General features: G+C 32.9%; 1 protein-coding gene across 1 annotated transcript in view; it reads right to left on the bottom strand.

The window, feature by feature from the left end:
* The window catches only part of LOC106457388 (teneurin-m-like), a 229,851-nt gene that overhangs the window by 119,406 nt on the left and 91,800 nt on the right, over positions 1–18,645 (bottom strand). Inside the window, exon 2 of the mRNA XM_022383293.1 lies at positions 8,113–8,312. Coding sequence (XP_022239001.1) covers positions 8,113–8,293 — 181 coding nt within the window. The 5' untranslated portion in view covers positions 8,294–8,312. The remainder of the gene's footprint in view (positions 1–8,112; positions 8,313–18,645) is intronic.

The following is an 18,645-nucleotide window of genomic DNA, read 5'->3' as shown; positions in this document are numbered from 1 at the left end:
CAACTTATCTGTATTTGTTGTTATGCAGAATGTCTATAATGAGATAACAAGATGAATAACAGAAATAATTTCAACTTATCTGTATTTGTTATACAGAATGTCTATAATGAGGTAACAATATGAAGAACAGACATAATTTCAACTTATCCGTATTTGTTGTTATACAGAATGTCTATAATGAGATAACAATATGAAGAACAGAAATAATTTTAACATATCTGTATTTGTTGTTATACAGAATGTCTATAATGAGGTAACAAGATGAAGAACAGAAATAATTTCAACTTATCTGTATTTGTTGTTATACACAATGTCTATAATGAGATAACAAGATGAAGAACAGAAATAATTTCAACTTATCTGTATTTGTTGTTATACACAATGTCTATAATGAGATAACAAGATGAAGAACAGAAATAATTTCAACTTATCTGTATTTGTTGTTATACAGAATGTCTAAAATGAAATAGCATGATGAAGAACAGAAATAATTTCAACTTCGAGAAAAGTAAAAGTTATCACAAAGTTAGACTCTTTCGTGTTATCGTTTTTTTTTCATCTACTCCGATAAATTTTGCAAAAGGAATTACTTAATTAAATTCGAGAAGAAATTATTTTAATTAACAACGTTTTAAGTCTTGAAGCAACAAAGATATGTTTAGCTTATGTCGGCGATAAAAGAAAGAACGTTTTAGACGTCAACCAAGACTTATCAAACAAGGAAATGTCAAGTGTCTTGACAACGAACGGCTGACGTGATATTTCTTTAAACGATCTGATTCACTAAACATTGGTTCTGTCAGTATATAAGATAAGTGATAAAAGAAAGAGCTGAAAAGAACTTGAAACCAGATAATTAGTTTGTTGAAATCAAGATAACACAATACGCATACATATAAGAGCTGATGATAAAGTAACATATATACCTTGTAGTGAAGAAAGATGGACACTTGCATATTTTAAATGGTTAGTCTTCAGACGTAGCACTTTCAATCCTGAACAATTTTCGGGCTTATCAGAACTCCGTAGATCGTTTAAAGGTTTAGAAATCATGTAAATTCTTATACTTTTATTTTGAAAACCAAAAAAAAAGAAAAAAGAACGAAAATAAAATTCGGTTAGTACAGTGTTAAGTTAATAAGACGAAGGATTGTTTTGTTTAGAAAGTGGAGTTTCGCTGTTATCGTTATATTCACCGAAGTAGACGCATCACCATTTTTATCCATGTTTCTCTTTTCTTATTTGATTAGACATTTATTTACAAGGCTGCCCTTATTGATCCAGCAGTAAACTTAAGGGCTTATACTTTAAAATCCGGCCCGGCATGGCCAGGTGGTTAGAGCGCTCGACTCGCAATCTGAGGGTTGCGGGTTTGAATACCCGTCACACCAAACATACTCGCCCTTTCAGCCGTGGGGGCGTTATAATGTGACGGTCAATCCCACTATTCGTTGGTAAAAGAGTAGCTAAATTAGGGACTGCTAGCGAAATTATCCTCGTGTAGCTTTGCGCGAAATTCAAAACAATGAAACTTTAAAATCCGGGTTTCTGTATCCGCCGTGATCAAATCGCCGACAGTCCATCGTGTAGCTTCGCTTAAACACAAACTAATATTATACAATGTCAACAAAACCTGTAAACAAAGATGAAAAAAATGGGTGGTACGAAAATGAAAGCGTTTTAAACAAAAGACTCAAGATCAACGATGCTTAAAAATTTGATTGGTTTGGTTTGAATTTCGCGCAAAGCTACACGAGGGCAATCTGCACTAGGCGTCACTAATTTAGCAGTGTAAGACAAGAGGGAAGGCAGCTAGTCATCACCACCCACCGCTAATGTTTGAAATGAGACAACTGTGATAAAGTAATTTCCGTCATAAAACTAAACTAAAGTGAATCAGTTATATGTCTGGTTTAGAAGTTACTAAGGTGAACATACCAAAAGATTATGATGTCGGAAAAAAGGGGCAGCATTTGATTGTTACCTCGCTTTTCTCCGAATTCTTATAGAAACAAAAGTATATATATATGATCGTGGTTTAAAACCCTTATGAAACCACTACTGTCTGGGCAAAAATATACAAATTTTTGAAATCCAATCACGAAATCAAACAATTTGTTTCATGATTTTTAGTTGAATAAATCCTTGTACATCATCTCCACCCCATGATCCCCTGCGCTGCTGTCATCTGACGTTGAGGGTGAACCTGCACATCCAACGTGTATTCTTGCGTCGAAGTTGTAATCATTCATATTCTATATAATTGGAGGGTGGAGAGCCAGGAAACTTCTACAGCGGGAGGGCACGCAAAACTTTAATAATATACAGCCCAAGCGGTTTACATGAAACCTAATTTATTTTCGCTAATGCTTCAATGGATCCATTGAGAGAGAAAGAATTTTAAATGCGGAAGTGAATGATGGCAGAGACAGGTGAAATAGGTAGATCAGTGCAGACATCTTAAATTTACTCTGTTTATTTCGTTTGAGATTATGTTGAATTACTCTTTTGTGTGCGAACACAAGGAAATCATTCTTCCAAAAACGTCAATAATCCTTATTGTTGGCCCAGACAAAAAAGTGCAAGTCAAACAGACTGCATTGAACCGACTCGTACGATCAACGAAATAGCAAAAATAGTGACCTTTCAGCTCCTGAAGTTATAAGTTTTTTGAGTTTTATTTAGTGATTATATTTTTCCGTGGATTATTTTAATAAATTCATAACATTTTACATATTACTTCTTCTTTATCGTGTTCAGTGAAAAGTAAAACAGACTGAATCAACTTCTTGAATAAGTCCTAGTTGTTCCAGCTTATATTGACAGTCTGGTTAATCCAGATTATGCCGAATTATTAGGTAGTTGATTACGATTATCAAGTAAATCATATAACTAGGATACTACGTTGCCTTTTCTATTAATCACACTGTGTGTTACACTGTTTGCCTAAGCCTACTTCGAGTAAATGTTTTTTTGTTTTTTTTTTAGTAATGGTTTGAGAACTTTACATAATTCTGATGAGATTTTGTTGTTGTTTTTCCAAATAGAAATTAACTGTTATTTCTGTTATTCATTGTATTCTTTAAAGATATCTTCAAAGATAAATGACGTACTCGGGATTCAAGGATTGGGTATGCCAAATTACCAAAGGATTCGAAAAGGGCATTTCAAAGATTGAGAAAAAAGTTTTTGTCATTTCATTAAATAAATGTAAACATTTCTAACTAGTAAACTTTTCGTTTTACTAAGAGTGGACAATAAACGGAAAAAATCTAAATTACTAGAACCTTAACTTCCGAGGTAGTGGGTAGGTGCCCCTCCCTATTCATCCCCTCCGGATTAAGTGTGGCTGATCATATCAAACCCATACCAATAGAGAGAGATACATATAGATATATGATAGCAGACAGATAGATTTGTTTGTTTGTAATTAAGCACAAAGCTACACAATGAGTTACCTGTGCTCTGCCCACCACGGGTTTCAAAACCCGGATTCTAGCGTTGTAAGTCCGCAGACATACTGCTGAACCACTAGGGGGCGACAGATAGATAAGTGGCTGGATGTTACTGACATTGGATGCAAAGTCAGTTAGATACTGAAAAGTTGTATATAATTTTGGAAATTTTATTGCTCTATACTTAGTTACACTGTGGTATTTGTACCACAGCGCACATATCAGGATACGAATTCTCTAGTTCACTAATAAGATATCTCAAATATATAATGATAATTGTAATAATTTTTAGTTTCACTTGTAAATACCGATTTGATGCGTATCTGAATTTATTCTGTTAAGACGATTCTGTTCAATGTACTCTTTTATACAGTATATACAAAACATAAGAAAACAGTCATGATATTGTTTATTTAGCAAATGGTAATGTGGTTGATACGTAGGTTATATGGACATTTTTTTTTTAAAGAAAGGGATTATTTATCCTTCAAACACTATTACAGGATAACCGATCTATTGGATTTGTTTTATATGCTCATATATTCTAGAATGCATTATTTTCCCCTTAAACCAACGCATAAATAAAACTATAGATATTATTGTTGTTAGCAATAGGAAATGAGAATAATTATACCTTCGAATAAAACGTGTTTACACAAAACATCCAAATGTTTTTTCTGTTCAAAAGTAATTTTGTAGTGTGTAACGTTAATATTGTTATAATAATGTAGGTGTTAAATATACAAAGAGCAGTCGGAATTCTGACGAATTTCTTTCTTTTTTTTTACTGATATCTTTGTACCAACGACACGTTTTGCGATTCTTTCTAAGCTATCTAATCTCAGAAACAAATTGTCTAAGATTTTGACCTGTAAATTTTCAAAGCGTGTTTTGAATACAGCATTATTTTGATCATTTATAAGAAATCTGTAAATTATCACCCATTTATTATTGAATGTTTGCCTCCAGACAAAGGGACTCAATCTTGAATTGATACTTGTTTGTTAAATTATCACCCATTTATTATTGAATGTTTGCCTCCAGACAAAGGGACTCAATCTTGAATTGATACTTGTTTGTTAAATTATCACCCATTTATTATTGAATGTTTGCCTCCAGACAAAGGGACTCAATCTTGAATTGATACTTGTTTGTAAGAAGACTTGCTCACGTTCACTTGGCATCTCTGGTTCGTCTTATGTTACATTTTGTTCTGTGATTGGCTAATGTAACTGGCCATGAAAATGTATTCTGCCGTTGCCAGTGGAAACGGGCAGTACATGTAAATCTAGCCAATGCTCAACCGGAGAAGATGGCTTTACGTACTTATTTACGTATGGGTTCAAAACATAAATATCAGTCTAATGAGAAACTATAAAATAATTAATGTTTCGAGAATCCTGGTTTTATATCACTCACTAGTTATACTATATATATATATATAACTTTAAAATCTTCTCTAAAACTGAAGAATACGTTTACAGATCGATATTTATCAATAATGAAAGTTTACAACCGTATCATTCATTTCATCATTTATTGTTTCATCTAATTATGCAAAATTATGCAATTATGCATTATTTCAAAATATCACGGTTACGAGATTTAAAAAACTACCAAGATAAAGATATTTATCCTGAATATTCGGCAGTGGTTCCCATATGTAGTATATGTTATTTATATTCGAATTTAGGCTTAACTACTGGAAATAGTCCGATCCCCTTCAGATTCTCTGCTAAGCCTTTTGATGTATTTTATCCTATAATTATCTTTTCTACTCACAAACTACCAACTGGAACATCATAATAACCTTCATTGTGTATTGATATCTTATATAATCCTTTTTTCATATTTTAGGCTCAAACACTTTTATCTCGTAGACATCCTAAACTATAATGTTAGACATGTTAACAGCTAAAATGTATCTGGATGTAAGTAACAAGCCAGATGGAATCCCATAAATGTTTTAATAGTAATGGAGATGCATGTTCATGATAAGAGTATTTTTATTGGTTCATGTGAAGATAATATTTCTGTTGACTGGCTTACATAATACGGCAATAAATAATCTATCCACCCGAACTAAGTAAACTTAACTAGACTTGATTCAAACATTAGTTAAGCATTTGTATTACTAAAAACCCAACTTCTCCATATATTTGCTTTTATTAATTTTCTAATAAACCTATTTGCGAACAAAAGAGCTTTGGGCTGCCTATACACATCTTTCTCCCCCCCCTCCCCTTTGTGTAGCAGTAAATACAGTGTATTTTGAAACCCTTAGGGTGGAAGATTTATTCTTTCAGTGGGTAGAAACCAAAACCCTTGACCTGGATCAGCTGTAATATGTAAACTTGTTTATGTTTTTAGTTGAAACCCTTGACCTGGATCAGCTGTAATATCTAGACTTGTTTATGTTTTTAGTTGAAACCCTTGACCTGGATCAGCTGTAATATGTCAACTTGTTTATGTTTTTAGTTGAAACCCTTGACCTGGATCAGCTGTAATATGTAGACTTGTTTATGTTTTTAGTTGTTGTTGTTTTTTTTTTGCTTTCACTTTCTTTGATTGTACATAATTCAATAAAAAATAACTTAGAATTTCAAAACTCTTTTCATGGTCTCAGGATTCGATGAAAAATATATGTTCTAAAGGTAAAAAAGTGATAAATGTATTAAACTACGTTATTAATTTTATGATCTAAAAGGGAAAAGTTATTACCTGATTTATCCGAAACTTAAATTGAGGCATGTTTATGAATATTTCTAACTTGCCTTTGAATCTCGTGTTGAGGATTTTGTTGTCTATTGTTTTTTAATACTGTAATTTAATTTTTAACTAGCAATCCCAGAAAGAAAAAAAACTTTTTTTTTTAAAATTAAAATCCGAATATAATAGTGCGATCTATTGAGATTCATAAGATTTGTCATCAGAAACAATTAATGTCATTCAGTATTTTAATATCCCATGTGATACTTCATCTGCAGCTATTAAGTCTTGGTGGATTTAATTATCATCAAGAAATTTCAATCGAGAAGGAGCTTCAGTATACTACTCATCAATTATCACCATTCATAATCTTTGCATTTGTCCAAAATCCTTTACTAGCTGTCCTCAAATTTTCCATTTCACAAATGTGGCAAACATTCTTTAAATAGTGTTCAATTAACGTTGTTGGTTTTTTTAACTTTTGCATGTCTACGTTTTTGTGATTCATTGTAAACAAAACCTCGTATTCTTAACTTCGAAATACGTAGAATTAAAGCTAGTGTTTAAATATTTTTGGAGCAAGTCGATTGCAACAACTATGAGAACCAAATTTTATAATCTGGTAAAGTGACAAACGAATTAACTATAAAACTGGATATGGTAAGTAAATGGAATGAAAAAAAAAAAGAACGTCTAGTAATTTTTGCACCTAAAACATGTCCAACAAAACGTTTTATTTGCACTGCTAAATTTAGGAGGTGGCTCCACCTGGTTGTTGGCAGTAGTGATGCAGATTAAATATTATAGTTTTAAAAACGAGCTGGGAGGACAATTGTACGCAGTAGATGGAACTGATTTGGCTCAAATAATAAAGTTAATAAGAATAAACGTGCTTTGCTTTTTCAGATATACATCAGGTTTAGGTAATATAGATTTATTTTATACTCGAATTTCTTATGAGTTTGGAACTGCACACATTTGATCTCATGATGAGCGATACTAATGCCAGACTAATGAGTATTTTATGAAAAATAACTTTAGAACATTTTCTGAGACTAGAATTTTTCATCACTAATGGTTAACCAATGATATTAGAAAATATATTCGTATATATTTAAATATATATATATTAATTTTTAAGAAGTAATAATTTTACAGAGTGAATCAGGCATATTGTTTCATGTCTGCTTTTTGCAAAGCAATGAAAAAATGTATGAGCACATTTCTTTCTTCAGAATGTCATTAGAAATACGTTTACTCACCATTTTATTGATTTAGGAACTATTAATAATGGTTTCTTTAATTCACTTAGCATTGTATTATTTCCTAGTGATTCCCATTTTAATTTTGATGTAGAATTTAATCGTTCTGAATATTTTAAAACATGGCTTAAATGTACACAATTTGTGGAAAATAACACTGACACCAAGTCTTTTATCGACTGAGAATAAAGCCTTATGAAAGATTTAAAATAATAGAAAAATATTTCTAGCTGACCATTTACAAAGCTAAGAAACTTCATGTGGCAAATGAGCTTTAGAAGTTAATACAGGTGCTATGGGGAGTAAGCGTTGCTAGATAATACTCACAAATAAGGAATGCAACGCACTATATATAAACTGTGGAAAGAAAAATACTGTGTAGAGAGAGATGGGCCTTAAAATTAACACAAGTTTTCTATCAATCTGAATAGATTTATATATAATCTGTTATTTACGCATAAATTTGACTTTTTATCACTGACTGTGACATATAGATTTTGTTAGATATTGAAAAAGTCAACGGCAAATTCTATGCACATTTAATAGACTTCGGGTTGAAAGTTACAATAGAAAATATTCCTTTTATAGCCCTTTAGTGATGCTGAATTTTTTTTACTCTATTTTATAAGTATATCAAAATGAATAAAAAGCTAGATCTGTGAAGCTTAAACGAGTCTATTACCTACCAGCTACTTGCTTTCTTGGATCTCCAACACTCCTTGGATCCTCATATTGATGGGTGTGATCTTCTCTGTAACAGTAATCTTTCTGGGGATCAAGTTCTTCGTTCTCGGAGGAGCTGTAGTCCTGCCATTCCTGTCTTCGTAGTCTGGATCCTTGTCTGTTTAAACGGGTATTCTTATCCATATTTCTCTAGAAAAGTCAACTGTAAACAGAAGAAACTGTAAAACTTTATTTAGATTTAACTACAGAAAAAAACAGAGACGAAAAATACCGTGACTGAAATTTGCCATGTTTTATCCACCCACAAATTCCAGACTTAAACAAAGTTGGGATCAAATGGAGCAGTGACAGATTTATTATAATTAAAGAAATAACATTTTTTCCTTTGGAACAAAATTATTTAAGTAGATTTAATGTGTTACGATAAAGTATCTTATACAACATATAGCAATATTGAAAAATAAAAATTTGCAGCATAAAAAAATAAGGAAATGTTAGATTTTTATAATTTTATTCTTGATTAGTTAAATATCATTCAACCAATTGCTTATTGAAAATACAGGAACAAGTCACTTATTGAAAATACAGGAACAAGTCGCTTATTGAAAATACAGAAACAAGTCGCTTATTGAAAAAACAGAAACAAGTCGCTTATTGAAAATACAGGAACAAGTCACTTATTGAAAATACAGGAACAAGTCGCTTATTGAAAATACAGAAACAAGTCACTTATTGAAAATACAGAAACAAGTCACTCATTACCGTTTACAGGAACAAGTCACTCATTACCGTTTACAGGAACAAGTCACTTATTACCGTTTACAGGAACAAATCACTCATTACCGTTTACAGGAACAAATCACTCATTACCGTTTACAGGAACAAGTCACTCATTACCGTTTTTTAACTCTAAATCGCAAGCACATCATAACCTTCTCAAATAATGAATAATCTTCAGACTTATATTTAGTCATTCACATTTATAATCAGGTAAAGTTTATTTATAAGAAATTATAATATGCTTGTTTGCTTAAATTGATTTGTTGTTTTAATTTTCCGAAGTACAAATACAATGTTTGACTGTGTTTTCTTCTTAACCTATTACAGAGTGATGCGTTTGAAGGACTTGAGCCATGCCAGAGCCGGCTGTATAAGGGTATTAGTTAAAAAACCCCAGTACTTTAGAAAATACCTTGCACATTTCATCCAATAAATACTGTCACTCAGTATAAGGGTATTAGTTAAAAACCCCAGTACTTTAGAAAATACCTTGCACATTTCATCCAATAAATACTGTCACTCAGTATAAGGGTATTAGTTAAAAACCCCAGTACTTTAGAAAATACCTTGCACATTTCATCCAATAAATACTGTCACTCAGTATAAGGGTATTAGTTAAAAACCCCAGTACTTTAGAAAATACCTTGCACATTTCATCCAATAAATACTGTCACTCAAACGTCGCTCAGTAATTCCAATAACGTAACTGTAAACGCAACTTTCAATCACTGCATGTATTTGGTAAACCATCCTTGATTCAATTTTTTTTCTTCTTTTGCTCAAGTGAAAACTTCAATAAAAGCCCAGAATCTTGTCTCGGTAAAACACGCAGGCATAACAGCTTACTGAAAGACCTAAAGTTTCGCAGGATATTAAGGATAACTGAGATAACCGCTTACTTCCTGCTTGCTAGATAAAATGGAAATGTGTTACCATTACGGATGAACCAGTAGGCATTTGTTACGGGCAATGTTGGGTTTAGATAAGACCTTCAAACCAAATAACTTATACTAAAGAGCGTTACTGTTTGAATCTATTTGTTTAGATTTCTCTATGCACACCCATGTAAGCATGTATTTTTCAATGTAACAATATCCTACTGAAAAGCTTTTTTTTATGTGATTTGTTCGAGATATTATAAGTTTTAATCTTTGTATAATACAACTGTTTATATTGCGAAAATAATTCGTTTATTTACTCTAGTCATTTACTTTGGTCCTACTTATAGTGAATCTTAACCACGTATATATATAAATAAAAACAAGAAAAGGGTCCAAATTCTATTTTTTTCGGCTTGATTGATGTGGTAAGGGAAATTTAGGTTTAGCTAGATACAAACGTATTTTAGAAATAGGAAGTGGCAGAGTTCCCCCGAGAAATGGTACGAGTCGAATTTAAATGGATGAATCAGTTTTACTTCACATCGTGTTCTCTTCATCTCTCGGGAAATTTTAGGCTGGATGGCGTAAAGTGTTGGGTTCTTGTCTTCTCGGTGAGATTACAATTCACAGACTGTCCGTCAATGTTCAGTTTCAAACTCAACCTTCAGTATCAGCATGGAAAAAACAAAAGTACAAAGACATCTCTTTCTGGTAGCAACTTCACCCTTTGTCACAAGCGAGATAGGTATCCCAATTTTCTGTTTTTAGTTTCAGAGAAAAATGGGCACACCACAAATAGCCCATTGTGTAGCTTCGTGCTTAACAACAAATATAAAAATCAAATAAGGACAAAATGCATACAGACAGGTAATACTTTATTACTACTGGTAGTATAATTAATTAATTTTGTAAGTTCTTAAGCTTACCATAGTGAGATATAAAACACTTATTAATAAAACTCACTGCAGCAAATAATCATTAAATGGCTCTGTTTATGGAACATTTACACGCATGCGTTATCAAAAGAAAAATATCCCATAAGAATATCTGGAATCAGCACCATTGAGAAAAAAAAAAGAGTTACATAGCAGAAATAAAAGAAAAAAAAATGAAAACAACAGAAGAGAGAAGAAGATGAAGAATAGAATCATTCCTATGATATTAAAGACGTTGAATAGGCTACATTCATATCAAGAATCCCTGGGGGGACATAAATGAATGAACTTGCTATGTGTATGAACACATACACTAAATTCTCATAAAAATATTAAATATCAAGAGATGGAACTCGTTATATCTCTTGTAGTGAAACGTATCGTTCAGTGTTAGTATACAAAGTAGACAGACATCCAACCGCTTGAATGTGGACTATCCTGAATACATTTATTTGAACTATTTAATGACTTGAGATAGGAAACTGCCTGAGTATATACTTTATAAAGTAAATACATTTTCAATTGGTGGGTGATACAAGTAGTTTCAGGGCTTGAAAAAGGGGCCAGACATGCATATTCATCTATGAAAAAAACAACTAGTACTCCATGTGTTTGCAAGTACGTATAAATACATATTTTTGTTTGCGGTCTAATTATAATATTATAATACGTGAATGGAAATACATATTAGTAACATTAAAATATCTTATTGCTAAAATTAACGATTATATACTATAACAGTCCCTACACCGGGTTCGAACTATGGCAGTTAATTTGGTAAAATACTGGTTATGATAAGTAAAATATAAAAGCTTTTTCTCAACGCGTCAATAACCTTATATTTTTTAAGACGTGTTTATTTATAGCATTCTCTTCCCAGATGGTCTGCTTTAGAAAAATCCTTAAGTATTGGTTTGCTATTGAAATTACGCTTTCACACATGTTAAAATCCAAACAAATATTGAGTTATGGAATTTTATTTTTCTATTGAAGCATTAATAAAATACTTCCAAAGATTTGTTGCAATTTTTAAAACATTAATTATATCTACTGTTAGTAAAGCCTTTATAAACTTCGAGAATATGCTTTAAAGAATTATTATTTAAAAAGTTTAAAATTTCTAAGAAGAAAATTGGTTTGTTTTTGAATTTCGCGTATAGCTACATGAGGGTTATCTGCGCTAGCTGTTCCTAATTTAAGAGTGAAAGACTAGAGGGAAAGCAGCTAGTCAGCACCACCCACCGCCAACTCGTGGGATACTCTTTTACCAACGAATAGTGGGATTGACCGTCACATTATAACGCCCCCACGGCTGAAAGGGTGAGCATGTTTGGTGGAATGGGGATTCGAACCTGCGACTCTCAGATTGCAAGTCGAGCACCCTAAACACCTGGCCATGCTAAGAAGAAGAAGAAGAAGCATTCCTGATTTTAGATAATTCCTGTTCCAGGTTTAATCAAAGTGGGGAAAAAAACAAACAAACTTATTTTGAAAATGTGCAGGATAGAATTGTCATTAATGTTTGAATTCTGATAAAAATATGAAGATGAGAAACTAATGTTTATGGACTTCACATATGTCTTTCGTATTAATGTTTGAGTTTTTACAAGGAGAAAAACGAAAAACAGTCAGAATATTCCGTATTAATTTAACAGTAAAACACGAAATGAATTAGAAAAATGGTTAAATTTGTCCAGTTGTAAGACTTGGATATGCATATACCAGAATCGCGTATATTTATGTATCTATGATAATATTTTAAAGAGAAATGTTATAGTTTCGTGAATTTAAGACATTAAAACTAAGAGTACTTAATTGTGATTATTAATTTTATTTTCATTCGAACATTGTCTCCATAACCATAGAATGGATTTATTCGCTTACTTTTATGGTGATTAATATTCTTCTTTGCTTTATGGTTTACATTTTAATTTTTTTGCGCTAAGTAATGCAAGGGCTATTTTCACATGCCCGTCCATGATTGTAAACGAGAGCAGTCAATAACACCTACTGTCAACTCTTGGGTTACTCTTGTCTGATCGAATCGTGGAGTTTGACTGTTACTCTTATAGTGCGTCCATCACACGAAGTGTAGTGCGCGTTTTGGTACAACGATACACGAATCGTGTATCCTCATGTTCACAGCTCGAGCACTCTAACCACTTGCCACGCCCAGCCGACTAATAGTCTATCTGACAAGAACTACTAAACCAATGTCGGTTTCTTTGTTAATTAGTTTGAAAGCATGTTAAGATGTCACTTAGCCTACAGAAATTTATTTATGAGTAATAAATCATTAAGCCTAAATTACTGGATAAGGGCTTCATATTGGGTATGAAAATAGGATCTCCAACGAGATGTTTTATTACCTTAGCAATATCTTTATAAATCGGTTCGTGTTTTCTTTACGTAGTTTCTTCAACAATCACACCCATGGTAAAAGGAGGGAAAAAAAACGAGTCGCACGGAGTATATTTAATAACAAATATCTCTATTTTACAATACTTCAGTAAATACCACACAAAAATTACTTTTTCAGAAAGCTGATAATAAATTCCTTACAAACATCTTGGGGTTTGGCTGCAAAAATTGCTTAATGTGTTGAAACTATAAAGTAAATAGTTTTGCGTCTTAACTGTTTATTTTTCTAACCATGCGATTCGCAGTTAAGTCTTTAAAAAATGCACACAAAACAGTTGACTACGTATACCGTACCATAAACTTAATTTCTTGACGTGATTTTATTACTGATATAAGACAGGATGTCTGCGTGCTTCGCACAACCTACGTCTTTCCCAACTCTTTTCATACGTCACTGAAAGATGGAAAACGTTAGTTTCCTTGATAATTAGTGTCACATCGCAACAACTCACTAGTTGGTATCCACATAATGCGTCTAGTACCCGTTCAAAATAATCAGTGCACCCATCAATACAAGCTGGATCAGCTAAAGCATCAGAACTCTGTTCATTTTTAATAAGACTTCTCTAACGATGATCTGTCAAACTCTCTCCTTCGCGTGCTATCTGCTATATATTTGATGGATATTAAAGTACAAACCGAATCTACACAACAGTACAGAGGCGTATAATTTACTGAAACATTCTACTTGGTTGATGTACGAAAAGTAAATGTTATATGAAATATAATAGTTCTCTCTGACAGGAGCTAGTTGACGTCTGCATCAAAAGACACCTTTATTCAAGCTTTCAGAGCATAGCACCACACTTGAATGGTTGTTGTTGTTGAAGATATAATAGTTCTCTCTGACAAGAGCTAGTTGTTGTCCGCATCCAAAGACACCTTTATTCAAGCTTTCAGAGCATAGTACCACACTTGAATGGTGGTTGTTGTTGTTGAAGATATAATGGATCTCTGACAAGAGCTAGTTGTTGTCCGCATTCAAAGACACCTTTATTCAAGCTTTCAGAGCATAGCACCACACTTGAATGGTTGTTGTTGTTGAAGATATAATAGTTCTCTCTGACAAGAGCTAGTTGTTGTCCGCATCCAAAGACACCTTTATCAAGCTTTCAGAGCATAGTACCACACTTGAATAGTGGTTGTTGTTGTTGAAGATATAATGGATCTCTGACAAGAGCTAGTTGTTGTCCGCATTCAAAGAGATCCCTTTCTTCAAGCTCCGAAACGTACACAATTTTACAGCAAGACGTAAATCTTGAACGAACAGCGTACAATCTAGTTATTTATAATTACTGTAGCTTTTATACAGCAATATGGCTCAAATATTAAATAATGTGTATAGGATTTGTTTATATATTAAAATGACACGTATTCAGCTATACGTTCGTATACATATACAGTATTATAATACAGTTATATCACAAATACGAAATTTGACGTTTTACGTGATTGTCTAATATTATTGTGTACACTGGATTTGTTATTTTGCTATATTCTGTTTCAATAAAACATGCAATGGGCTATCTAGTCTCTGCCCAACATGGGTATCGAAACCAGGTTTCTAGCGTTGTAAGTCCGCAGACATGCCACTGTGCCACTAGGGGGGCACTGAGTTGAGAAATAATGCGTTTATTTAAGCCTCACTTAAACCGCTATGCCAATATAACACAATGACAAAAGCAAAAATACAGTTCCCAATCTACTGTGTAAGTTAACTACTCCCTCTTCAAAAAACCAGTATATTTCTTAAAACAAACTAACGTTCCAAAACCCTTTATTAAAGAAGAAAAGTCCTCTAATTTCTCGATTAAACTACACGCATTTTGTTTGTCTGTGAAAACATTTAACGTAAGCGACAATACAATTAAGCACTATAACATTGTTTGTGAATTATTTTTCTCTAGCTAGTATAATCCACCTTGCTGGACTACACCCGATTGTCAGTTATTTGAATCAGTTAGTTAAGTATTTACGATATATTTCCCTAGGACAAGCAAACTTTTTCTTTTTTTCTTTATTTGCTGAGAAGTGACCAGGTCCAACCCGATGGTTTCGTTTGAATTTCGCACAAAGCTACACGAGGGCTATCTGCGCTAGCCGTCCCTAATTTAGTAGTGTAAGACTAGAGGGAAGGCAGCTAGTCATCACCACCCACCGTCAACTCTTGGGCTACTCTCTTACCAACGAATAATGGGATTGACCGTCACGTTATAACGCCCCCACGGTTGAAATGGCGAGCATGTTTGGTGTGACGGGGATTCGAACCCGCAACCTTCAGATTGCGAGTCCGACTTGACCATTTGTGTGAAAACAAAGGAATCAATAATGTCAGAAGTGATAATATTCTGTCAAAGCTTTCTCAGTGCTGGATGATTTATTACTTTTATTACGATTTTAATAACTAACTCAATAAACCATGCAATAAATTATTAACAGATAGTTTTATTGACTTTTTTTTTCTAAATCCATGTGTCTGTCTGTTTTTTGATTGCCCCTGTCGCACAAATTTCAGCTTTGACTCGGTTTAAACTCCAGTCGAGAAGAAGGGTACGATGAAAATCGTTTTTTACCAGTTCCTTTGATCATACCAGTTTTGTACCTCACATTTCCTGTCTTATCCAGACGGTGAATGCCTGCTCTTTACAGCTGCTCTGCCTATTCATCCATCGTATATCCTGTTAACGTTTCTCTTGTTTCAAATTTCCTTGTTTGTTTATTGATCGGTTGTCCTTTATTTTCCCTGTTTAGTTTCCATGATTTTCCGTGAATAACTTTAATTTCAGGATCACATGAGCTTTATTTGCCGTATCCCTGTTTTGTTCTTTGTCATTTATTATGAGATGATACAATGAAAGCCCGTATTTGTCTTACAGTAGCCTTGCCTAACTAATAAGACTGATATAACAGGGGAATTGTGATCGGTTCTTCGCTACTCCGACTGGTGTTCGTTCAGTGAAACAAACCTTACGTATCTGTACCATTGCAACCTGTTTTGCTAGCGAAAAAATTACAATATTTTTACCTTCTTAGGAGTAATTCCCACCTTAAATACCGTTCTCTAGAATTTAACGCTAGTATTCTATTTTAAATCAAAACATAGACACCATAGTGAGCAAAGAACGGAGATTTTTTATGAGTGTTAATTATTTAAGAAACCGAAATATTTATATAAAAACAAAACACACAAACACATTATGGCTGCATCAACCAAATAATAATACAGCTGCTGATTTTCATCGACAAAAAGAAAAAAAAAATGTCATAGTTGCAGCTCCGAATTACGCCTCGTGCGACTCCACTGTATCTACCCAACTTGCTCTGCGGACAAGTCTCAATGTAGAGGGATGCTAATCGATGGGTCTGACAAATCAAGGCTGCTTGTCTAATGCTGCTACAGTGGCGAAGAATATATTAGTTACAGCCTGCGCTTATCTACAAAACAGTGAAACTTATGACTCCCTAAAGATATGGTGAGAGTAAAATGTGGAACAAAAAATAAAGCTTTTTTAATACGATAAATTAACATGTAAAAACTTTAACTACGGCCACGTACGCCTGCAGCCTATGAGATTTTACTGTAGTAAAGATAACATTTTTATGCTAGCTAACCCTGAGTGCTTATACATAAATGCACTGTCTCAATCGTTTGCTAAAGGAAGTATAACATAAATTCTCTCAATGTATGTCAGATATAATATATATAGTCAATCTAAATATATTTTAATTGCGCTGGAATAATATATATATATATGTGTGTGTGTGTGTGTGTGTATTTACCAGTAGTTTGGTCCTTTTGATTTATTTAGTTTCAATACAACCGGAAAGCACTGATTTCGCAGATTTACTACCCAATAACAACTCATAAAAACGGTTACAATCAAAGGAAAGCACATACGTGTAGATATATGAAATACACATATAGCATACTATATTTAATTATAAATTTATTAGTAATTATATAAATATTACTAAGTACCCTTCATTTTATTGTTACGCGCGCGCAAGCACACACAAATATATATATATATATATAACCAAATCATATACAAGTTTTGCACCTATAGATAAATATAACAAAGTTGAAGAATTATAGTGTTATATATATATATATATGTATATATAATATATATATATAAGTATGTGAAATGTTATATTTATAGTGTTTTGTATATATATATATGTATATATAATATATATATAAGTATATGAAATGTTAGATTTTTCCAAACTCTTAATGGAAAAGCTTGACGAATAAATACAAAATCCGTAGAATGAGTTAAATCTTACTTGTAGACAATTCAGAAAAATAATTAGACTAAGTCTTGCCTTAGTAGAAACCACAGTTCTCGGTTACGGTATCAACTGTCTAAGGTTTAGTAAAGCCTAAGTTTAATTAAGCAAAAGGGCGATCTGGGTGATTGAGCTAATTTGTGTAAAATATCACAGGAATATAAACACATGTTTCACATATAACATGTATATACGCATATACGTGCTCATGGTTTACTGTTGATAAAGTGTGATTGCGTGTACTGCGCCTATCACGCTTTAAAGACTTCTTTCGTGATTTAAGGCCATTAACCCGACTGAGAACGTTTTTAAGCAAACAGACAGGCGCAGTTAATGTTAAAAGTCATTTCTAATCCAAAAGGCACGTTAGCACTACATTAAAGTCATCTTATGGCTCTGCTACACTCTACGTATAGCAGTGCCTGAACCGGTCCTTCTTAGCCTTTTACTTTCGTGAGCATAAACTTCAACTAAAGACAAAAGTACAAAACGTGTCATATATATATGTATACTTTTGTCGCGTAATTGAAATCAAAAATGAACCTAGACACCGCGTTCACGAGATTTGGGATATGAAAGGTTGAGTTGAATTCGTTCCACGATTATAAAGTTTGTGAAGAATATTTTGATATTCATCAATATATAATTTATCTTTTGTTTAGTCACAGTAACACCACTGATAAGCATATTCATTTCAAATATCTCTATTTTACTGTCTTTGAAGGTTGACCATTTTTAAACCCATAGTGCCAAAGCATTTGTTTTGGATTAGATTATTTATCTAATGATTTAGTTATGATTCAGGCTTGACTTATCATTTACAAAATAAAGTCAAAAGCACAGTTTGTTTGTTTTAATCTATGCACAAAACTACACAATGGGCTATCTGTTCTCTGCCCACCACGGGTATCGAAACCCGGTTTCTAGCGTTGTAAGTCCACAGACATACCGCTGTGCTACTGGGGGGTGGGGGCGAGGAAACAGTTTACTAGGAGTGAAAATTTTCTGCTGAATGTTTGTTGGAAAAGAACTGCGAAAAGTTGAAGTTATTTGAAATAATTACAATAATTACTAATTATTACAAATACTTTCTTTTTTTCTAAGTGATTCATAATCCTCTATCTAGACAATTTAATGCAAACATTAGAATCAGATTATAAAAACTGCTATTTTTCTAATAATTTAAAATTTCTAACGTCATCTCATCATCATCATCATCATCATC

This window comes from Limulus polyphemus, unplaced genomic scaffold (assembly GCF_000517525.1).
Source record: "Limulus polyphemus unplaced genomic scaffold, Limulus_polyphemus-2.1.2 Scaffold324, whole genome shotgun sequence".
NCBI lineage: Eukaryota > Metazoa > Arthropoda > Merostomata > Xiphosura > Limulidae > Limulus > Limulus polyphemus.
This window is presented reverse-complemented; position numbering and strand designations above follow the sequence as displayed.